The sequence below is a fragment of the Daphnia carinata genome, chromosome 6, assembly GCF_022539665.2.
Source record: "Daphnia carinata strain CSIRO-1 chromosome 6, CSIRO_AGI_Dcar_HiC_V3, whole genome shotgun sequence".
In the NCBI taxonomy this organism is placed as follows: Eukaryota; Metazoa; Arthropoda; class Branchiopoda; order Diplostraca; family Daphniidae; genus Daphnia; species Daphnia carinata.
This window is the reverse complement of record NC_081336.1, coordinates 2,681,554-2,704,380: the sequence shown is the minus strand read 5'-3', so window position 1 is coordinate 2,704,380 and position 22,827 is coordinate 2,681,554. Positions and strand designations below refer to the sequence as shown.

The window sequence follows — 22,827 nt, the reverse complement described above, 5'->3', positions numbered from 1 at the left end:
GGGTGCGGTTAGTTTTACACCGGGCGAGAAAACTCACGGGACGTTGCAAAGAGAAATGGCAAACGGAGAACAACAGCAAAGAAAGAATCACATCATCACAATGTTTACGCGAAACGCTGGGCCGATCCATCATTGGACTGACGTGGAAAGACACACGGTTTGGTGCGTGATGAAAAGAAGGGAGCGGCCGGCACATTTAAGTATTTATATTCATTTCAATTTTCTTCGCGTTGACCATGCACCGCTTAACTCTCACGTATTTTTTTTTTGTTGTTTTTAATTTTATGGGAACTTCGTTTTCATGGCCACATCGACCGAAAGGAAAGAAAAAGAAAATTCCCTTTAGGATGGAAAAAAAAAAAATTAGCAATTTTTTTTTCACTCACGCAAGTCAGTTATTTTTTTTTTTTATATCTTTAAAAAGAAAAAAATCAGAAGCTCTATAAAAAAAAAAAAAAAAATCAGTTACAGTGGGAACGACTATAGTTCCGGTGAGCAAACAACACATAACTGAAGTGAATAGACTATGAATAATTCCTAACCGTAAGTCTTACCGGTTTTGCTCCGATCATAGGCGGACATGCAACCGACGCGGAATTAGTGCTCCGTCATGCGCATCTATACAACACACACACATGCTGGACCAGGAAATCGTATTGTATCGTTTTCAAAAACATTCGACGTTGGTGATCTTCATCTCTTACCAACGGCTTTCCAGTTTTTGTTTCGGCCAATCGGAAGAAGACGAGTTCAATCACCCGAAAGCACAGCCGATTGCTGTTGTTGTTGCAACAGGTATAAAATGCCTTCAAACAATAAGACGCTGTGACATCCAATTTCATGCCATTGGTTGTGTCTTTATTTTTGTTGTTGTTGTTGTACAAAGTAGGACATGGCACGGGTATGTAGAGTACCTAAGAACAAAATATATATATATATTTTTTTTGTTTTTCATTGCCTAGGGTGTAGGAACGCAGCTCGAGAGTACAGTACATATAACTGTCAGTGGGGGCGAGAGGATGGATAGAGATCAACGGAGCACATCGAATAACCGACATGTTTCTAATTCGCCATCCATAGCGGTGTAGACTGTTTTTCGTCATTATGTTGTGGTAATTATCAGGTGTAAGCATACTGTTCTGAGGGTTTTCCATTGTTTAACTATTTTTTTTTGTTTTTGTTTTTCCAGCTTGGTGACGTAATGCAGCAGTTACTGCGTGAAACAAAAAACAAAAAAATGAAAATCTTTTTTGATTGATCCGCACGATCCATCAGCCAGTCAGCCAGGCCTGAACGTATAGCCCGTTAAAAAGGGCACCAACAACAATCGCTTTTGGGATTTATAATGAATGTTTGGACCGCATGAGTTCATTCGCAACCGCTTGGAAATTTAGCTGCTTTCTTATCTGAGTAATGAGAGAACGCTTATCATATTTTTTTGTTTTGTTTTCGCATTGTCTCATTGGGTAATATTTTCATGTATTTTTTTTTTTCTTAGATGAACAAGAAGAAGAAGTTCTAACCTACATGTTCTGCTTCCTATACAATTGTGGGAGGCAAAAGGGGAGGAACGGTGATGATATGACAGGTGTACCCAGCGGGATTATTCTTATTTATGTTCTGTGACCACCCACCCCACTTGATGGAGAGGACTAGAAAGTCGGATGACTTGTGTTTGTTTAATTGTAGTCATTCACGAATGCTCGTCTATTGAACCTTTTCATTCAGGTCTTACTTCACGCGAAAAATGTATCAAATTGCGCCGTAAAGAAAATTGGGATGCTGGTTCTGACATCTAGCGGCGATAAAAAGAACTAGAACGAAATACTATGAAAAGCAGACGTCTTTGCCGACCATTCCGCCAGTCACTCTTGCTTTCAAGTTAGTCTCATCAACAACTGAACTTCAACGCATCATCTTGAAAATGTTCGTATTCTTGAAGGATAAGTCGATCGATTGGTCTTCTCTACAAGATTACACCTTCATTCTGGTAACATTGCCTTAGTGATTAAGAAGCCCGTCTGTCGTGAATGAGCAAAAACGCGAAACAGGGTTATGCAAATTTGTGTAGGAAGTGGATGAAGTAAGCAGAAATGATGAAGAGTGCTTCACTTTTGGCCGAAAAAGATTTATATTGAGTTCGATGGTGAGCTTTCCATTGTTGTGCAAAAGTAATGATTGTAAACAAAAACATTTTATTTTGGAATCGAAAATTTTACCAAACAATTTGAATAATAGCCATCTGGTGAACAGCAAAAGAATTATACTATGGGAACCTCGGGAGCTGTCAAAAGTAATACTCAATGTAATTTCTAATTATACCAAAATGTAAAGCATTCTTAGTTAAAAATTCAAAATGCCGTCCCTTTCAATGTACGAAAAGTGTGAAAAGTCGTTCAAAACTCCAAAACGCCAATGACATGCTCCAAAAGTGCTAGTCTTTCAGCCGGGTACGTGGCGCGTACCTGTAATCCTGCTTCCGGGAGGCTTGGTGTAGTGGATGGCTTGAGGCCGGGAGTCCTGCTGGATCGTCGCTTGCGTTGAACAGGTGTCCGCACTAAGCTTGGCATCGACATGGATCGGTTGGAGGAATCCGGCAGATCCAGGTTGTCTAAGGAGGAGCGAAACGGGCCAGGAGGGAAACCTAGCAGCCAAAAGTTCCCGTGTCGAGCAGTAGTGGGATCGCGCCCGTGAGTAGGCGCCTTTCAGCAGCCCGGCCAATACAGTCACACCTACATCTTTTTTCATCTTTTTTTCCATAGATTTTCATGTATTTACTATCCCCACTATTTTATTGTATGTTAAAAGTTTTTATTTGAATTTTCAGCCAGCAGTTTCTGTCGGGAATATTGGCCAGCTTTCGGTGGACTTGCTCATCAGCTCGCTGCGCTGCGACAAGCTTGCCAAGGTAGATCATCCCATCTTTGTGCCTGTAGTTGGTAGTGATCCGTATGATGACATTCGTGAGCAAGACCTCATGACAGCAGCAGAGCGTAATTACATTGACAAATGTTAAGTTTGGACTGTTTTACTAACGATTTTGATCTTATTGCAGTCTACATCAGCAAAGAGAAGAAATTGGTGATTTTACAAATACGTGGACTTCTCATCAAAGTGATAAACAAACAAACCATTTTCTAAGACATTTAATTTAACTACATCATTTGAATGCTTTTTAAGGAATTCTGTGCTGATTTTTTAGCCAAGCTAGTGGACTGGATCAAAATATGTTCTTTTACCAAGACGATTCTCTTGTCCAGCCTGTACAATTACGAACGAGTTGATTCTCAACTTACCGGCTCGCCATTTCGCTATACGATCACTTCCTCTGTGAAGTCGACAGTTGAAGAGGAATTAAAGTAAGAGGCAAAAAAAAAAAAAAGCTTGTTTATGTTATTTATAATTCTAATATTCATTACATGTCGGATGTAGAAATTTGCAGTGGTCTGCCTTAGAAACCCGCCGTTCGGTTTGGAAAGAGGGAACCGAAGAAATTCTTTTCTTCCCCGGTGGGGGATACACGAACATGCTGAATAAATTATGGTATCGACGTTATTTACTTTGCTTTTTCGTGAATAACTGTTAACTTTTTTTTTTCACTCTCTAGTGGCAAAATGAACATTCCGTTGGTAACTCTTCTTATATTTTGCGCCGAGGGCGACAACATACCAGGAGTTTTGTTGATAACAGGCCATCTAAATCGATGGCTGAATTTTGTACGGATGGCAAACGATACTCCTGGCTGGAAGTTTCCTGCTTCTTGGAAATTGTTCTTTGGTGCTCCTCCACCCTTGACCATGTATTGATGAAACCTTAAATAACCACAAGGCAAAGGGAGTAAAATAATAAAAAGGTGCAATTGGCCGAAAATGTCTTTCAACTGCATAGTTGCCTACGTAGTAAGTTATGTTATTGAATATTATCCTAAAACTAATCGAATTTGCATTTAAGAAATAGAATTCTATCGATCAATTCAACAGTCTTAAAGGACGTACCAATAGGAGTAGGTAGAAGTAAACTGTGGGTCCCGAAAGGTATTGGTTTTCAACAACGATTTCCCTTAATTCAATGCAGCTGTGAATACGTTATAGACTCGCACTGGCTTCGTTGGTTCAGCAAGTGTGGTCTTGCGTTTATCTTTGCAAGGGAAACTCTTTGTATGTCAGAGATTCCATTGAAAAGTACTTGAACAGCAGTGAGAATTTAGCTGGCCTATCGAGAAATGGATATTTAATGTCCATTTTCGCGACTCCGAGAGCACCGTTTAAAAATTGTCCGTGTGGGTCTCACGACCCCTTCGAATTAATGTCTTCCACCTGTTTCGTTCGGCTACTCTTTTTCCTTTTGTTTTTTTTTTAGATTTTAAAAGAGGTTTACGTGCCTGCAGCTGGGGGGATTCACCTATTTGATTGTGGCAATTTTTTACGTGTTCAATTCAAGAATTGCGACGTCCTCCATGGCCTTTTTTTAAACGTTTTATCGCAGAAAACAAATCAAAGCGTACTCTGGAATGGAAGTTGGTTCAGTCATCCGTAGCTACTGGAACTCAAGGTATACATTCAAACAAAGCTTTTTCAGGCCTCAAGCAACGTAGAGCCTCTATAGAGACCAAGCCCTGAGGTTACGCAACAATTAGTTCAAAATGAATGTACCATCGGCAATGGTCCTCTCAGACAAACGATTGCTCATTACCTCTCTCCAGTAAATGGTTTGCTATTCGAAACAGCATTCTGGATATTCCAAACGTGCTCGGTGAAGGGAGATTCTATTTTTTAATGTCGACAAGTACTTACAATTGAATTCGATGAGTTATGGAATTCATTAGATTCATCGTCTTCAGGGGCATCCAGCCACCGCAATATTTTTCACGAATTCAAACAAAAGCTTAAACATAGCTGAAATGGTAGGGTATATAAGGGTAAATTCTTTCTTTCAGTTTGGTACACTCGAACTATAGAGAAGTACTACATCTGAATTCCTCCTCTCAAAAAGGTAAGCATTTATAATGCTTATGCTATTTAAAATTTAAATTGAAATGAATTTTCTTTTTAATAGATGAAGTGCTATTTGATGATTCTGATGTCTGCTTTCTTCGTCGCCTCTCAGCAGCAAAGGCATGGAGAACTGATGTGGCTGTCTCCTTACTCTCCATCGCAGCCCGTTCTTAATAACTATCAACGATCGCAGTTCTATGGCCCTGTTGAAACTGACGTCCCTTACTTCCGCTTTTCCAAACCTGTCCGACCTACCATCATTGACGCACAGGTATACTGCATTCAAAGTATTTCCGATAACCTGTTCTAAATGATGAAAATGATTATTAGAATGACGAGGGTGAATTTAGCAGACAATTTGCCAATCAGCATTTGTTTGCGGGCGTTCAGAACCCACTTGTGTATTTACCTGAGCAGTTGGATCAGCAAAGTGAAGAGTAAAAATCAGGACGATTCATCCCTGTGATGGCTCAGCAATCTACACCCAACCGAAATCGAATGGCCAACATCGTCCAGCCAAGATTTAAGAATTATGAATCTTATTATCAGGATTCCTCGTCAGGCGGACAAGCGCAGCACCGCTTTTATGTTAACTCTGACTCAATTTACAATCCGCTGTTGAGAACTGTCACGTTAAGAGTTACATCAACGTGCACTTCGCTGAGTCTCGTATCGTGCATTCCGGCCGCCAGTCTTCCTGCCGCCCCTATTCCAGCTTGTCGCCGTAAACGCAATAATGAGGTCGATCAATCAAGAGATGAAGAGGAGACACAGTTCCCGATAAACTCCACACAAGTGGAAAGGTAAATTTTTAATAGCTTTCATAAGATATGCTACATGTTAATGGAATATTTTTGCATGTACAGTGTAACACCGACTGTGCAGCCGTTGCCAGCTGTTCCTAACGATTCCATCCTGACTCCTTCCATTAAGATGATTTCATCGAAGGAAGAAGAGGTCATCAACGATCAGTTTGCTGCCCACCTGGAGAAACAGGAGAGAAAAGCAAAATTTCTTCACTGGAAAAATTACTTTACATCGACGACGACAACCAGCTTGATAGTGGTATCTAGCCCGCTCACGCAGACTTTGTTCCAGCAGTAGCATTGGCTTGCCTACCACCGGGTTTCCTTGTTTGCTAAAAATGGACCCCTCTCCAGCGAGCAATTATGTAATCAAGCAATCCTTTTTAATCTACATCGTATCCAGTATATTATTACGCAATGGCTGAAATAATTAATTATCTGTCTTGCTTTTCTCTTCCTAGACGTAGAGCGGTTATTCAGTCCGCCAATAAAACTGACGAAGCATTGAAGACAGCATTCGTATTTGAAAATTTAGAAATGCAGCAGTAGGAGCTACGGTTGGAGTTAGAATACCTGGTGTTCGTAAGCAAATAATGGGGTTCGTTTTCCATCTGAGACTCCAACGTTTTGGACACTTGAAGAAGCAATTGCAGTGTTAAAAAATAACGCCAATTCAGGTGGACAGGTGGATGTGGGTCCTATTGGATTTTTAGATACTGAAAAAAAAAGAAAAAAATTGCAGAGACAATTTCAGGTGGGAGTCACGAAAGGAGCCACCGGATATACCAGTCAAGAATCTTTGCCTAACAAGAATCCGGAGATGCACAAAACAGAACGGGCAAGGTAATGTTAGCGGAAACGGCCGAAGCTTGCATTAAACCTCCAATAAGTTGAAATTAAACCACCTTTTTTTTTTTTTAAAGGCAAACATACTTACTTCGGCGGATGGTGATAGCTCCTCTGAGATACAAGGCTTTCCTTTCCAATAGCGGACAAATAGTGTGGAATAGTGATAAAAACGTGTTCGGTAACGAACAGTGTTCAAAAACGATTGTTTCTGGTGCAAATGTATTGACTGGTTTTTCTTCTGCTATCCAGAAATGCGACCGTTCCGGCTTTTGGACGAGGAAATTGACAGTATTTCTCATGTTGAAGTGAAAAAAGAACCGCAGTAAGTACGTTTTTCACTGTAAATTATACCCGCGTTCATTCAACGTGCGTTTCCTCTTAGGACGAAAGTCTAGATAGCATTTGGGAATGGGGAACTTTGCGATGCCCTTTGATAATGTAAACAAATGGATGAAGAATTCCTATTTTAGACATATCTTAACTGCTAACGTTCTCCGCACGATTCGTGTGAAAAACCGATTAATTCCGGCTATTTGTGGGAATCGTTAGCCCGGAAGTGGTCTCTTACCTTGTCCGCTATCGCCATGTTAGACCTCCCTACGAAATATGTGCGAAATAAGACAAAAATAGAAAGGGGCCCAAGAATTATTTGATCCCGAGCTAAGGGAAAGTGGACGTTCCGGAAAATTCTGTTCGTTGATATACAGCGATATGCTAGTGATCTTGTTTGCTCGAGTGGACAGCTAAAGAGCTAAAATGACTATCGCTGAGCGCTTCGGTCTACCAGGTGCCCATCGCTATGCTCAATAGAACGAAGCCTCGCGCAAGCTCTTTTTTTCGTACAATTTCGCAGTTTAATAGCAAGTCATCATCTACTGTGTTAAGAAAACTCTGTATTGCGAACGCATCCTAACTCTCACATACTCCGGCAGATACGTCGTAATAAAGCTGTCAGTGACACTTCCAAGGGCATTTAATGCTATTCGACCACCATCGAATTTGAGCATTCAAATCGTAGGTATATAAGAAAACGATTCATTCTCTCGTTTTATCGCAGTAGGCAGTAATCGTTCGCGACACGACACCCTCCGCACACAAGCATTCTCTTGACGCTCATCCAATTAAGGTAATAAAATTTTTTTTAAATCATCATGTTTTATTACTTTTAATTTAACTCTGCATTTTCTTTTTCAAGTTTCAAAGATGAAAATCTTCTCAGGCACGATGGTTCTAATGTCGGCCATTATATCCATCTCTCCTCAATACTTCCATCAGCACTCGGTTGGCCAACATCAATGGTGGTTGCCTTATTACCAACAGCCACACGCAGCATTTCAATACGGTTATGAGTATCAACCAACGGCGTTACTGTATCCTGTTGCAACTGACCTCCCGTCCTTCCGATATTCGTACGCTGCGAATACACCTAGCACATTCTTCCGTGAAGTAAGTGATTAGTTTTGATTGTATTAAAAAGAACCTGTAAGTGATATGTAGGCAGCTTCTTATTGCTGGTTTTTTTCATTATTGCAATGTATTTTTACAACAGCATGAAGGACTGGGTCGAGGCAACCAAGGAAAGCAAGAAAATTGGGTACGACTGTTACCTACCGTTGGTTACCGCTATAAGAACAATCCCAATGAAGAGGTTGATGTCATGCCAAGGATTAAGAGCTCCTTTCTAGATTTCCCTGCCGGCAAGAAGCAAGGACAGGAAGGCCGTTTGTTTTATTTCAACTCAGATTCTTCTATCAATCCATTCTTGAAAACTGTTACGTTGAGAGTAACTTCGACTTGCACATCTCTAAGCATCATATCGTGCATTCCGGCCGCCAATCTTCCAGACGCACCTATTCCAGCTTGCCGTCGTAGGCGTGACATTGAAATGAGTCATCCAGGTGAAGACGGAACGCAGTTTTCTGTCAATCCATCTAAAGTCCAACCGTGAGTTATATATTTATTTTATGCAATTGTGTTCCATCACAGAAACTCGATATCTTGTAGCTTAGCTTAAATTCTAAATGTTAAGTAACAGCCTTTAACTTGTGTGTATAGCGTTACGCCTACCGCGGCGCCGTGGCCAGTTGTTCCCCGTGATTCCGCTCAAATTTCGTCAGTTGATGTGATTTCATCAAAAGAACTGGAGATCAACAACTCTAAATTGAGAGGATTTTCGAACCAATCTGAGAAGCCCGACAGGGAGGCTAGATTTATTTGGAAACATCAATTCACGTCAACTACGACAACCAGTTGGTCGGTCGTCTCCAGTACACTTACGCAAACGTTTGTTCCAGCGGCTGACTTGGCCTGCTTGCCACCCGGATACGTTGTCTGCTAATTTGTGCCGTTTTAAATTTGGTGTTTTGCAAATTATTTTATCCCAACAGATTTTCTGTTTAATTTCTGCTTGAGAATTGTGTTTAAACTAGGGCAATTGGTTCTGTTTCTGGTTATTTTCTTTAATTTCTTCACTTACCATAATGCATGTCATTGTGTGTAAATTGGAAAATTAATGAAACATAAACTGAAAGTATTAAGGAACTGGCTGGTGCGAAGATACGGCGTTCTTACCACACTAGATTGTTCCAGTTTTCTCACCTTTGCAGAGCTCAACTCCTCTGCACAGCAAGAGCGAAATCAGCATCACCAAACGTGGAATGGCTTGCCCAAATTTACGGCATTGAACACTATCGCAATCGATAAATCTTCAGGTTTTCCAACTTGTGTGGTTTATTCTTCTCTTTTCAAGGTAATAATCATAAATTACATTTCAAAAAATACTTCTTTAATTCGGGAATTTTGTTCGCAGTGTCTGAATGCGGGATTTCAGAGTTACAACAAAACCCGCACGACCGTGCAAATGTGAAGCGGAAGATACTTCGTTTAGCTTGTTCTCGGAGAAAACTACCGGTCGCTATCAAAGGGTACCAGACACAAACTTCGTCATGCGGACAGACGGCCACTGTGTGTATTTCCACTTGGACAGTCCACGTGCAGGGGAAATTAATCTTCATTTACATACGCACTAAGTACGATAATTCAACGTTAGTTTCGTTTCCGGGTTCGGTCAACGAACTTCTTAATAAGCCCATGGTCGTTAGCAAATTTTCATTGCGATGCGATAGCTTGTGGCAGGTTAATTCAGCTATTGTTTATTTGTTTTTGGCTGATTTTTGCCGACCTTAAATTACAAATCGTTAACTCGCAATGGAAAAAAGAAAACAACCGCTAAAATAGGTTGTAGCATTCTTTAGGCACAACCCCCCATAGATTCGTACATTTGCTTTGCAATCGAATCTTTAAATAGCATCGTGAATTTGTCGTTTGTACACCTGGCGGTAGTTTTTGATAAACGTTCCGGAAGCCTGAGGTTCGTATTTCTTCTGGAGTTCACTATTCTTTACACCATGAACGTTAAGGTGACGCTACACCTGTTTCGCGTGAGGGCTGATTTATTTTCGTAATTTTCACGTCCCATTAGCCGAGAAGTACCCGGTCACCTTTCCCGCCATCCGCCGCAGTATGAATGGAAATGATACATCCGAAAAAAAGAAACAATGCGGGGGGGTGGGTTCACTCAAGCCCGGTAATTCAGTATTTTTTGAAATTTATGTAGGATGTACGCCGTCAGCAGCGTTTGGACTTATCTTTGGTCGTATTGAGGCTGCTGTGTGAAAAAAAGCCTATCGCAGAACGGACGACCTCCCGAAGAGACCGCTCTGAAGAACAATAAATAAGGTATTCAATGAAACAGAACAGAACCTTTTCAATGCTATAAATACTAATTTACAGTAACTGATGTACCTCACGCCGCAGATAGTGCAATTGTGCATTTTACACCTATACGGACATTATGGTAGTAAAGCTGTCAATGTCATTTCCAAGGACGGTTATACCTGGACGCATTACGCAGCATGACGTTAAGGTAGAATCGCAGCTATATAAGAAACTAAATCCAGACTTGATTTTATGTCAGTGCTTAACAGCAACTACTTGCGATACCATCGCCGGTTTTGCGTTCCTCTTCTGTTCCCTGCCATCTTGTATTTAAGGTAAGCAAAATAATATGTTTTAAGTGTTTGCAGATTACAATGGTAACCAGTTGCTTTTTGTGGGGGTTCAGAAGCAAAACAAAGATGAAATTCGTCTTGGGCTTAATCTTTATGGCGTCAGCCCTGGTAGCCATCTCGCCTCAACAATTTCATCAGCAAAGATCAGGACAACAATGGTTGTCCCAGTATCACCAACTACCAAGAACGTTCTTGTATAATCAACGCCAACCAGCAGCATCTCATTACTACGATCCTGTTGATGCGAACATCCCGTACTTCCGCTATTCAAGGCCTAACATTCAATCCGCTCTCATTTTCAATCCACAGGTAAAATTTTATTTGTTTAGTTTCAGAGTTAAGCTCTGCATTTCTTTCATCTTCGACGTCTGCTTTTAGAATGAAGAGGGAAGCTACGAAGGTGCATTCAGGGGAAGCCCTCAGTATTACATCGACAATAAGCAAACTGTTGAGCAGAAGAACCAGGACTCGATGCTTAAGCAGGTGGGCCAGGATAACGAAGAGAAAAAGGCGTTTACGGTCTTCCCTTACGTGAGACCTATCGCACCCTCCGCCGTTTATTCACAGGTAAAATATCGTGCTTTAAAAAGTATAAGATCATTCGACATGAATTGGGTTTTAGGCTGATGGAGACGAGTCGATCATAGAAATGTTTACCAACCAAAATTTATTCGTGGATGGTCCGAGTAAAGTTGGTTATTCGCACCCCAAATTGAGCTTTCAAAATGAAGATGATAAATTGGGAAAAATAATTCCTGTGGTGGCTCAGCAACAAATGACCAACCAAAATCAAATGGCTAACGTCAAACCAAGAATCAAGAATTTCGGGTTTTATCAAGGTTTGGCCGCTGGCAATCAACAACAAAATGCCCGTTTTTTTTACCTCGATGGCTCCAATTTGCTGTCGAAAACCCTGACCGTTAAAGTTACTTCAACATGCACAACCATCAGTATCGTGTCGTGCATTCAGATTACTAATCTTGATCCAAGCGACCCACCTGTACCTTGCCGTCGTAAGCGTAGCCCTGAAGTCGATCACGCCCTCGAAGAAGACGAGAGCCAATTTCCAATTAATCCTTCAAAGGTGGAAATGTAAGTTTAGAATTTTTCTTTTTTTTTATCTGTATTTATATTTTTATATATTTTGTTATCCATTAAACTGCTTAGTGTAACACCCACGGTGGAGCCTTCGTCGATCCTACCACATGATCCGATCCAGACTCCGCCAGTAGAAATGACCTCATCGAAAGAAGAGACAATCAACAACGATGAATCCAACAGCCTAGTGACATACATGGCAAAGCAGCAGAGGGAAGGAAAAGCTTTCAAGTTTAATATACAGAACTTCTTGACGTACACAACAGTGACCATCCTTGGGTCGATCGTCACGAGCACCCTCACACAAACGTTTGTTCCTGCAGCAGCACTTGCTTGTTTACCTGCTGGTTACGTTCTGTGTCCCTTGTCCTAGTGCAATCCTTCGATTACCGACAGCCAGTGGTGTTCGAGGGCATCTGTTCGAGACCATCACAAGCAGGAACTTGTGTGGCTTTTAAGCAAACCTTTTACTATAGATTTTATCTAAATGGCAATTGTATGCCATGAACGTAGATGTAGAGCAAACGATAATAGCCATCTGTATATTTCAAAGCTAGAAATAGAAATATACAACTCCAGCTGTGAATTTCTTGGTGTGTTTTAAAGTTCAAAAATGTTTTTCGTCCCATCATTCAAATGCAAACCTAGGTGTGCTACCCGTGAAGGTATGTATTCGTTGATAAAATGTGTTGGTTGAGTGAAATAAATTCACAGAATAAGCCTCGATACCGTTATAGTTATACTAATCCAGGTGCAGCATCATCATGTCAGCTTAGCGAGCAGTGTTTCCACTTTCCGCAAAGTGGTATCCTTAGAACGTTGCCAGACTGGGGACACAAATCCCTATTTAAAAAAAAAAAAAATTCCAAGAAAAATCCCTGTTACTTTCTGAAAAGTGCACCGTTCACCATTGTCCGCTTGGTGGCTCTTACTGAGGAACATTTTACTTTTGAAGTTTCATAGAAGCGCCAAAAGCAACAGCGGTTGGGCCAAAAATCTAAAAATCCCGAGATATCCCCAGAAAATTAAATAGGCCCTGGACAATCCCTGAAACCCTAGATTTCCAAAATTGCACCCTAGATTCCAAAAATTTTCCTTAAATCCCCCTAAATAGGGTAATATCCCTAGAAGTGGAATGGCTGTTAGCGAGTCTCAGGTCATCCACCAGGTGCTGCTAAAACCCATTTGTTTTGCAGCAAGTTCTGTTGTTTCTGAGCTATCACACATTGTTATTACCGGTCACATTTCTAGTTAATTCTCTACATACACTGACCGAAAAAAATTTTAAGCCGGACTAAATAAACCCGACTCTTCTCAGTCGGGCTTAAAATTTTGTTCGCTAAAAAGTGTCACTCATTGGAATTGGTCATGTGAACCTGGTGGTACCAGAGAAGCTGGATGGCCTTAACGAAAACTCGTCATATCCCATTTTGGAACAAACTAAAGAAAGGAGCAAGAAATTAAAGTGTGTTTCCCCAAGTATTACGCTTTTTTCCTTTTTTTTAAAGTTAAATCTTGATTTGGATGATTACTTTAAATTTATTTTAAAACATTTAATTTGTAACGGATAATGACCTTTGCGTCCACAAGAGGCGCCCTAAACCGTGGCTCATCGGGCAGTTTATTTTCAGCATGGCCTACTATAATCATATAATCATAATTATCTACTATAATCATAATTATAGTAGGCCATGATTTTCAGGCATATTTCTAGATTGGCTTGACGCGTGCAGTCTGCTCTCTGCACGCGCAAAAATTTGTTTCATTCTGATTTACTTTTTTTCTGTCCAGGGTCACAAGGTAAGTGTTTTTTTGTATTCCTAGTGTGATTACTTTAATATGGTTTTGTTTAACAGTGTCGAGAAGGACATTTTGCCAGAGAGTGTCCTCAAGCTGGTGGAGGCGGTGACAGTGGTCCGTTGACGTCACAAAGTAAGATGAAAATATCCAAAAAGATGTGCGAACTTAACTTCTTGGTGCTTTTTACAGTATGGGTAAGGGGACATTTCTCGAAGGATTGTCCATAAGGGGGCCGTGGCGGTGGTGGAAGTCATACCTGCCATGAGGTAAAAGAAAAACAACAAAAAAACATTTTAAGTTCTTTTAGTAGTAGTAGTTTTTAACAAAGAAGAGGGCCATGTAGCAAGGGATTTTCCACAAGGAGGAGGCATTGGTGGCAGCAAGTGTTACAACGTAAAACATCAATTGCATCTTCACACATACATTTTATGTTCCAGTGTTCATTGTTTTACCCCTAGTGTCATGAAGCTGACCCCACCTCAAAAGGCTGCCTGCATCTATTCAGTGAATTGATGGAGGATGGAAAGCCGCATGAACAATACATTCCGGAAGCTGTGACATGTGATGAAAAGGAACTGTTAAGGGCATCATCTGTGGGGAACGCTTTAGCAATTTTGATAAAGTTATCCTCCAGGTAAGCCATTTCTCAAAACTGTATTTTATGATTTAAAGATATCTATAGGGTTTGCTTGTAGTTACAGGAAAATATGGACCTCAATATGTAACATCATTTGAAGAAGCCGGCCTGCGCCTACCACTACTTCAAAACATTAAGTATTCTGGCTACATAAAACCAACACCTGTTCAGAAAGCTTCAGTTGCAGTTATTCTTGCCAAAAGAGATTTAATTGCTTGTGCTGTCACGGGCTCCGGCCAAATGGTAATCCAAGTAATGAACGCTGTGTAATTTTGAAACCTTGATGCCCTCGTACTAACTTGATTCGAATGAGTCGGTATGAACCGGGTAAGTTGAGGTAAAAATAATTTTGAGTGGGCACATCGGTGATTGCGACTGCTAAAAGGTCCACTGGCATCTAAGATACTCAACAAACCCTTTGTGACATTCGTTGATTAAGTCATCTAAAATTTCACATTTCTTCATATAGGCGGCGTACTTGGTACCGGTTATGAGCATATTGTTAGAACAAGGTGTTGCTGGTGCGTCCCCGCCATGGTTCAAAAGCCAGAAGTTGTAATTGTCGCACTCACTCGTGAATTTTCGATTCGAATTCACCGCGGGTCGTGTAAATTCTCCTGCAATTCGGTTTTAAAATCTGTCATTATATATGAAGGAACTGCCACGAGCCATCAGCGGTCAAATCTTCAAGCTGGGTGCAATACTCTTGTCGCGACCGCGGGGCGACTCAAGGATTTTCTCGACCGTGGAGTATTTTACTTCTCGACGGCCAGGTTTTTAATTTTGGACGAAGCTGATCGAATGCTTTATGGGTTTCGGTCCCGATATTGAAAAAATTGCCAACCATCCAACGATGCCGTATGTTCTCGATGGCTTTTGAGTATGAGATTTGACTGATGTAATGCTATTTGTTTCTCTGTAGGGAATCCGTCGTGTTTGTATGTTTACGGTTTCACTGGCGCCCAAGTCGAAAAATTGCCTTGTCTGGAAATTTCGCAAAGTGTGACGGCTTTTGGCAGAACTATGATTGAGAAAACAAGAGAGGATGTGGAGTCTAAATTTTGCGTCGAGAATGGCTATGCCCATGACGCCAAAGTAATATCCCTGGATTGTGAATAATTATTTGCAGAAGTACTAACTAATGGATTTTCTTTTAATTTAATATCACGTCAGGTAATCTATGGTAACACAGAATCCGTAATGGTGAAATTCGATGTACCCACGGTGGCCGAAGCCATGGAATTAGGCCGAGAAGCTGCCGCATTTGTGTCGGCAAAATTTGTCAAACCCATTAATTTGGAATTGGGAAAAGTCTATTACCCCTATTTATTGATCAACAAAAAGAGGTAATTACGGTTCTGATTTACAAAGACTTGTTAGATGAGATACGAGTTGTACTTACTGTTTCTGTCTTCACAGGTATGCAGGATTGTATTGGACCAAAGCTGAAAAGTTTGACAAAATGGATTGTAAGGGTATAGAAACCGTTCGTCGTGATAATTGTCAACTCGTTGCCAATCTTATCAATAGCTGTCTGCAGAAAATTTTGATGGAGCGGTAAACAAAAAGTCATCAATTTCAGTATTCGAAATTTGAGAGTTTGATATTTTCTCTTAGAGATCCTGATGGAGCCTTGGAATACGCAAAACAAACTATTTCTGACTTACTTTGCAACAAAATCGATATCTCACTTCTGGTGATTACCAAGGTAGAGCGTAACTATGTTTTGGAATACTGTGATTTCATCCGTTTGCCTTCTTTTATAAAAAAGGAACTGACTAAAACAGATAAAGACTACGCCAGCAAACAGGCACGTGTGGAACTAGCTCACAAGATGCGTAAGCGAGATGCTGATACAGCCCCAAAATTAGGGGATCGAGTTCCGTATATCATTATCACAGCTGCTAAAAATACACCAATCTACCTCAAGGTTCGTCTTTGGATTTCAAATTTCTCATGAACTATTAAGTTTTCATACGTCTTCTTTAGGCGGAAGACCCGATTTTTGTCCTGGAACACAGCGTACCTATTGATGCCTAATACTATTTGGAAAATCAGCTTTCAAAACCCCTTGTATGGATTTTTGAACCCATACTTGGATCTAAACCGGAATCTTTGTTGCTACGTAAACACGGACTAATCGCATTTATTTGCTTGACATAATTGAACCGTTTGTATTCCGTACTGTAGATGGTTACCATACCCGGGCCTTCAGTTGTTACTTCCACAATTGGTGGATTCGCTAGCTTTACCACACGCAAATCCAACTGTGTTGGATGCAAAACCGTCCTTCCAGACGATAGTGCTGTATGCAAGTAAGTCTAATTTCTGCCTAACTCGGCGATGTTTGTTAAAATTACTGTTCCAATTAAACAGATTTTGCAAGCCGAAAGAATCGGAGTTCTACCAGAGGGAAATTGGCCAACTTTATGCTCTCGAAGAGAAGTTTAATCGTTTATGGACAGAATTTCAACGGTGCCGGGGAAATCTCAACGAAGAGATTCTTTGTTCCAAGTAAATAGTTTGAGTGATATCATAATCATGTTACATACTTCATACTAATCATTCGTCACATTTAGCCGAGATTGCCCCATCTTTTATATGAGGACAAAAGTTAGAAAAGATCTCACGGAACAGGATAAACTTATGAAAAGATTCGGCCTATCCTGACAACCTACCGCTCTCGTCAATGAGTGTGCATACAGGTAATGGTTTGGTTTCTGTAAAATAGATTGAAAACAATAAATTACACGACTCATTGTTCAGTAAGTTCCCCATAACCAAAAGATTTTAATAAAAATTATGTATAGCATCGTAAGAGTCTCGGAGGGAGTAGGCGGTAAAATGCGTGATGTCATGTAATTCCGTATTTCGAAAAACGAATGTTGATGGCATTAGTAAGTAGATGTATAAGTTATTATTACAAACGTCACGTTGTTGCGAATGATCCAGTCGGCGAAACATCGTACAAACTAACGCACATTGAATTAATTAGATTAAGTTCTTAGTTTTTCTGTTTTGGTTTTTTTTTATGGTTTATTTCAATATCTAGATTTTTTTCTTCCCATCCCATTTTAAATTTTTTTCATTGGCAACAAATTTTACGTCCATTTATTTTATTTATTTTTTTTTTTTTTTTTACTGCCACCGGCGAAATATGTAGCAAATTTGCAATAGACTTCATTCATTAATTTCTTTTTTTAATTCAGTAATTAATTCATTTGTAATTTAATTTAACTTTTTAGGAAGTGCTAATTTATACAAACATTATTCTTAACGCCCAATTAAAGTCGAATTTGTCAAACAAAATATTTGCTTTAGTATCGTAGGGGCTAGTCGCTAGGTGGCCCAGGTGCTGTGCTGAGCTGAGCTGAGCTGCTGATGATGGCAACATTTAACATGGCGTCGTAGCGGCTGGTTATATCACGGCAGCCGAACGTGGCAGACCTTCCTTTTTGTAGGTGAAATTCAAGGGAGGAACTGCAAATGCTCGGCGCCATCTTGTACGAACGATGTGGTCTGGCGAACACCTTGCCAAGGTGACCATGCATTACCTTCGAGTGTATTTAAGGTATACCATTTACTTGCTTTGTAAAAGCTAGGTTTTTAACTTGTGCATCATAACGATTTTGAATTGGGTAAGTTGCAAGTCGGTAGATTTGCTCAGCAGTTCCCCGGATACCAGCATCCTGCTTCGCGAGAACTACTCTACGTTGTTCTGGGAGGGCTTAGACGAACATCTGAATCCGATTTTGAAGAAGTCTTGCATCGATGGACACTGACGAAATATAGGTGAAATAGCTAATTTGTTTTATTAGCAAGGTTCATTTGTGTTCCAACTCATTTTATTTTTCAGGAAGCTGCACATGAATGTTGGGTATTTTATCATAAGTAGAATACAGAAAGATTCTGTAGTAGAAGATCTCTTTAGTTGGGTATTGAAATTGGCTGTGGTGTGTCTGGGGTTCGATGGGGTCTCAGTTGCATTTGATCCTACTTGTTATTTATCCCTGCCAATGCCAGTCGAAAAGGAAGTACCAGTTGACCTGTATCTGGCTTACATGGATCTTTTAGCAGAAAATTTTCTGCTTTCAAGGGATTCGAAGAGTTTGCAAAATATTATGTCTCTAGGATTCCACAGTTTTACGTAATTCAATTGACAAGAAATTTATACTAATTCTTGTTTCTTTTTCTAAAGGCAGATTCGTAATTATAAAGAATTGGGAAAGAAATTTGACGGAGGCTCAGTGCCAAAAAAATTATGGTAGTTGGAATGATTACCGAAGCTCTTCGGATTCGTTTATTTCACGCGTTATGGTATTTAAAGAAAATAAACGTGTACCTGGACCCCTTTGTATCTGTGACCCGATTTCCTCTCCACTTGTGATAATTCTGCAGCGGGTCATGCAGATACTGTGATCAGCAGAGAAGGTTAAAAGTGCGCTGCCCGGAAAGCAAACTTGGGGTAAAAGAAAAAAACTTATTCCAACTAGTAAGCCATTTCCAAATTCAACCAACAAAAAGGTACACAGTGAGATTTGCTTGACAATTACTTCCACGCATCATGGTATTTATCTCAGTTGAATTGTATGGTTAATTTTCTGTTCGTGTAACCTCATTTCCTCTTGAATCACCTGCGCCTACGTTGACGATGATACCTGTACCGAAGTGCTGGAAACTAAAATTAATTTTTCTTACAATCTGGTTTCAGGCTATCTTCATAATTTTTTAATAGTTTTGCGTTTATTGATGAGCCCACAAGCTCTTAGCTGATTTCCTCCTTTAGATACCGCCTGTCGACGATTTGACAGCCTCACACAATTAAAGAACGTACGCCCAAAAGTAATAGATTCAATCTAATGTATGCAATGTATACTAATTACACCATTCAAAACAATATTCCAGGCCAAAGTGAGCTCCTCCGAGCAGAAAAGTGACGGCGTATCCATTTAATTGAAAATAGGCACAAGATAACGCACAATTGGCGTCCTTGTCTCAATGGAGAAATTTTGCCGTGGAACTTATAACCGAAATACCATTGCAGCTGTTCAAAAAAAGAAAAGTGTATTATCATACAGATGTTGACTAGCTAATAATCCAGAGATATGTCAACTTGCGAAATTTATAGATGTGTGTGAAGCGCAATCAGCATCTTTGTTGAACTGTGATCCCAAATCATGTATTTTTCTAGAAACATCTGGGTTTTTGGATAAATAAATAAAAGACAGTGAAAAAATCGGGCTCAAAATCTTGTTAAATCGCTATATTTAAAAAATGCCGTTCGTGGTTTTGGTCGCTGTATTCGTTATAATAAAATTGAAATGGTAGTAGCCAATATAGGGGTGGGTGGGCGTGTGTGATTCACGCTCCAAAAGTATGTTTAAAGAGTTCACATCAGTGCAGTTGACGTCTCAAAAAAGCAAGATTTTCAATTTTGATGAATTTTTCGGTTGTTAATTGGAAAACAAGATGACGCTGCTGTGCCACTATTTACTTGCTGACTATGTGGGAGCGGTGAAAGCTGTGTCCGAAAGTTTCTGTTAAATATGTCATATTCCAATGGAAAACTTAAGAAAATCTAATGGTGCTTCTGTACGTTTTCATCTCTGAGTGTGTTTTAGAAGTGAAGCCCACAGAATGCTTGGTGTTTATGGTACATGTCTTGTCATCACCTGTGTCAGCTGTCAAACCAGAAAACTATTAGCAGCCTACTATGTTGCATCCATCAAACTATACCAGTGCTCATTGAGAGGTATCAGACTAATGTTTTGTTATCAGAATCTCATTGACGGATTGTGCTTTTAAGGTTTAGCTCATGAAACTTCATTTGTAAAGAATACTTCCCGTTGAGGAATGTCACCAAAGATGCAAATCCTATGGGTAGGAATACCATAATATCGTTCTTCTACTCTTTAACCACTTGTGGTCTGCTGTCAATCGTGATCTGAGTGGTGCACCATATTCACCTTCGTTGCAGTGTCAACTGTAATGACAGTCATTTTGGCAGTTGTAATCTCTACTTAGCCTACCAACGGACACAGACATGTACCTCAACACAATTTCTATTGGCATTTAGAATTTTTCTTATGCCTCATATAGTTTGTTTTTTTATTTAAATTGAACATTCAACCATAGAATTGCCAACTCTTAGCCGTCTGCTGCCTATTTGCTGGTCCTACAGTCTTTCTAGCCATCAGACAGCAGAAGTAAGTCAAATTGCTTTCAACATTTGGTTACAACAACAATCTTATATTTCCCACTAACTAGTTCTTTTTCTTTACTTTTACGATTTAGAACAAAACCTTCTTCGTCTTCGCCGCGCCCGTCGTCACCTTGCCCGTCATCCCGTCTTCGCTTCGCCCGTCGTCCCGTCTTCGCTTCGCCCGTCGCCCCGACTTTGCATCGCCCGTCGTCCCGCCTTCGCCTCGCCAGTCGCCCGTCTTCGCCTTGCCCGTCGCCCCTTCTTTACCTCGTGGTCGCGTCGTCTTCACCTCGCCCGTTCTTCGCCTCGCCCGTCGTCCCGTCTTAGCCTCGCTCATCGCCCCGTCTTCGCCTCCCCTATCGCCCCTTCGTCACCTCGTGGTCGCCTCGTCTTCGTGGTATGGTTGTGTTTTGTTTTATGTTGTATTATGTCTTGCAAATTAACCCGTTGGCTGCCACTCACACACTTTGATCCCCTTTTTTTTGTAGCTTGACAGGGACGGGCCGCGCTGTTCTGCTCCATGGTCTATCTGCCATGGGGTGGAGCAGCGCCACTGCCCAAGATTGGCCGAACGGCCCCAAAGGCAATGCACCATAGGGAATCCCTTGATCGAGACGGCGATGTAGACCTGGGATGTGCATTTCCGTAAAGGTCTCATCGCCGTCTCAGCCCGGCCCACCCGGCCCCCTTGGTCGCTATCCCTTTGATAGCGACAGTAGCTATTGTAGATAGGTGGCGTGGCAGCCAACGGGTTAGTTTTAAGTGTATTTGTTTATGTATTGTATGTTGTGTATTGTATTTTGAAACGTATGTAAAAGTGGTGGATATGTGGGTGGAAGGAGGGACAATAAAAATGATTTTACACTATTTACTTTTGTATTTATTATTCAGCTATACATACTAGACATGTTATACCAGACTGGAATGTGAACCACAGATTTCTTACATCCAAGGATCGAACCCTGGTCGTTCGGCATACTGCGCCAATGCTCTACCAATGAGCCATGAATCATATGATAGTAATTTGGCTTTTTTCTAGTAACTTACGGACTTGCATTTACACTTGGAATAAAACTGAAAAGCAATAATGCATTATTCTTTTCTACATTTATTCTGCAGCATTTTTAGAGATTTACTGAGGCTTGAACCCTGGGTAACATATATCGCAGCTAAAGGCTCTACCACAGAGCCATGAACCTTATGAAAACAATAGACAGATAAACATATAGTTGTGAAAGACTGCATAAACATCCTAGACGATAACATTTGATATGCGATAATAAAAATTTTAGATATATCTCGTGGCTCAATGTTAGAGCATCGGCATTGCACGCTGAATGTCTGAGGATCGGTTCCACTACGAGTAAAATAAAATACCAATACAAAATTACTTCAGAATATATACAGCTAATACACGATGTTCCTTGAATCTAAGTTGAAGAATTCAAAGAGCGCAAAAAATAATAATTGAATACTTACAGATAAACAATGAAGGAAATAATGCGTACCTCACGGTGGCAAAAACAATAAAGGTGAATTGAGCAAGCTAAATAAAAAAAAAGTTGATAAACGTAATGTGTGAACACAGCGAAAACAGACAATGAAAGAAACAAATTTTGGAAAAAAAATTTTATAAAAAAAATTTTATTGATAATTCTCTGCACATTACAATTATTTTTGCAACTTTAAAAAGGCATAACAGCCCTTTCAAAAGTTGCCGTCAACCCAGGCAGGGGGAGACACTGCCTTGTTGACCCACCGGGGAGATTACCCGGTGATTGGCTAAGAGAAGCCGGAAGAAGAGCCGAAGATTTGGAACATTTTTACTGGAGCGATTAACCTTTAGTTCGGATTTGCGGGTAGCCACATCGCCCTCCGTGAACACATCATCGGACTAAGCGGACCCCCACGTCCCCTTTCCGGCCAGAGCCCTCCAAACCTCGGTATATGTTATTTTTATATATACCGTACAGTAGGGGCATGACCCCCTACGGGCTTATTATGAGTCAAGGGGAAACGGGGCTACGGAAAGGAAGGGAGCCCAGATATGCACTTCAATTTTTTAAATATAAAATACCGATCCGGGAATCCGAATGAAGTATAGAAATGTCATGTCATCCATCCAATCATTACAATTTATTCAGTGTCTTGCCCCAACCAAGAATCTTTTCAGATCCAATGTTACTATTAACCTATATTGAGAAAAGAAAAACAACACCATTAAGCATCTCAATTGTTGCTCATGTGACTTACATGACTCGTAGATTCAACTTCTGGCAGAAGCTTGGGAAAGGCCATACAAATTGCAGATGAAAATCATTGTATAAGGCTCTTGAATGATAAAATAGCACCCGTAGAATGTTGCATTGTT

At 40.5% G+C, this 22,827-nt stretch overlaps 3 protein-coding genes, 2 long non-coding RNA genes and 2 pseudogenes across 7 annotated transcripts; all 7 read left to right on the top strand.

The window, feature by feature from the left end:
• Positions 1 to 1,283: 1,283 nt before the first annotated feature.
• Positions 1,284 to 3,864, top strand: LOC130690332 (proteasome assembly chaperone 2-like). Its single transcript, XM_057513346.2, has 8 exons — positions 1,284 to 1,410; positions 1,499 to 1,588; positions 1,729 to 1,990; positions 2,828 to 2,993; positions 3,056 to 3,114; positions 3,181 to 3,359; positions 3,433 to 3,543; positions 3,608 to 3,864. The coding sequence occupies exons 3-8, from the start codon at positions 1,925 to 1,927 to the stop codon at positions 3,804 to 3,806; spliced, it is 780 nt and encodes a 259-aa protein (XP_057369329.1). The 5' UTR covers positions 1,284 to 1,410; positions 1,499 to 1,588; positions 1,729 to 1,924; the 3' UTR covers positions 3,807 to 3,864.
• An 864-nt stretch (positions 3,865 to 4,728) lies between these two features.
• LOC130690337 (uncharacterized) lies at positions 4,729 to 6,309 on the top strand (annotated as a pseudogene).
• Positions 6,310 to 7,712: 1,403 nt separating this feature from the next.
• LOC130690326 (uncharacterized) lies at positions 7,713 to 9,350 on the top strand. The gene is made up of 4 exons (XM_057513333.2): positions 7,713 to 7,775; positions 7,845 to 8,095; positions 8,199 to 8,593; positions 8,705 to 9,350. The coding sequence occupies exons 2-4, from the start codon at positions 7,853 to 7,855 to the stop codon at positions 8,985 to 8,987; spliced, it is 921 nt and encodes a 306-aa protein (XP_057369316.1). The 5' UTR covers positions 7,713 to 7,775; positions 7,845 to 7,852; the 3' UTR covers positions 8,988 to 9,350.
• Positions 9,351 to 10,583: 1,233 nt separating this feature from the next.
• Positions 10,584 to 12,403, top strand: LOC130690309 (uncharacterized). Its single transcript, XM_057513318.2, has 5 exons — positions 10,584 to 10,701; positions 10,773 to 11,028; positions 11,098 to 11,286; positions 11,342 to 11,811; positions 11,887 to 12,403. The coding sequence occupies exons 1-5, from the start codon at positions 10,619 to 10,621 to the stop codon at positions 12,188 to 12,190; spliced, it is 1,302 nt and encodes a 433-aa protein (XP_057369301.2). The 5' UTR covers positions 10,584 to 10,618; the 3' UTR covers positions 12,191 to 12,403.
• Positions 12,404 to 13,526: 1,123 nt separating this feature from the next.
• LOC130690362 (uncharacterized) lies at positions 13,527 to 15,101 on the top strand. The gene is made up of 6 exons (XR_009000943.1): positions 13,527 to 13,617; positions 13,674 to 13,749; positions 13,807 to 14,010; positions 14,076 to 14,251; positions 14,313 to 14,497; positions 14,724 to 15,101. It is a non-coding gene; the product is annotated as an uncharacterized LOC130690362 (long non-coding RNA).
• A 77-nt stretch (positions 15,102 to 15,178) lies between these two features.
• LOC132088029 (DNA polymerase delta catalytic subunit-like) lies at positions 15,179 to 16,970 on the top strand (annotated as a pseudogene).
• A 647-nt stretch (positions 16,971 to 17,617) lies between these two features.
• Positions 17,618 to 19,391, top strand: LOC130690358 (uncharacterized). 3 transcript variants are annotated; one of them, XR_009000939.2, is made up of 5 exons: positions 17,618 to 17,825; positions 17,898 to 18,046; positions 18,111 to 18,571; positions 18,653 to 19,096; positions 19,160 to 19,391. It is a non-coding gene; the product is annotated as an uncharacterized LOC130690358 (long non-coding RNA). The 3 variants fall into 3 exon arrangements; XR_009000940.2 differs by having other exon boundaries at positions 18,111 to 19,084; XR_009421170.1 differs by having other exon boundaries at positions 18,111 to 19,096.
• Positions 19,392 to 22,827: the final 3,436 nt, after the last annotated feature.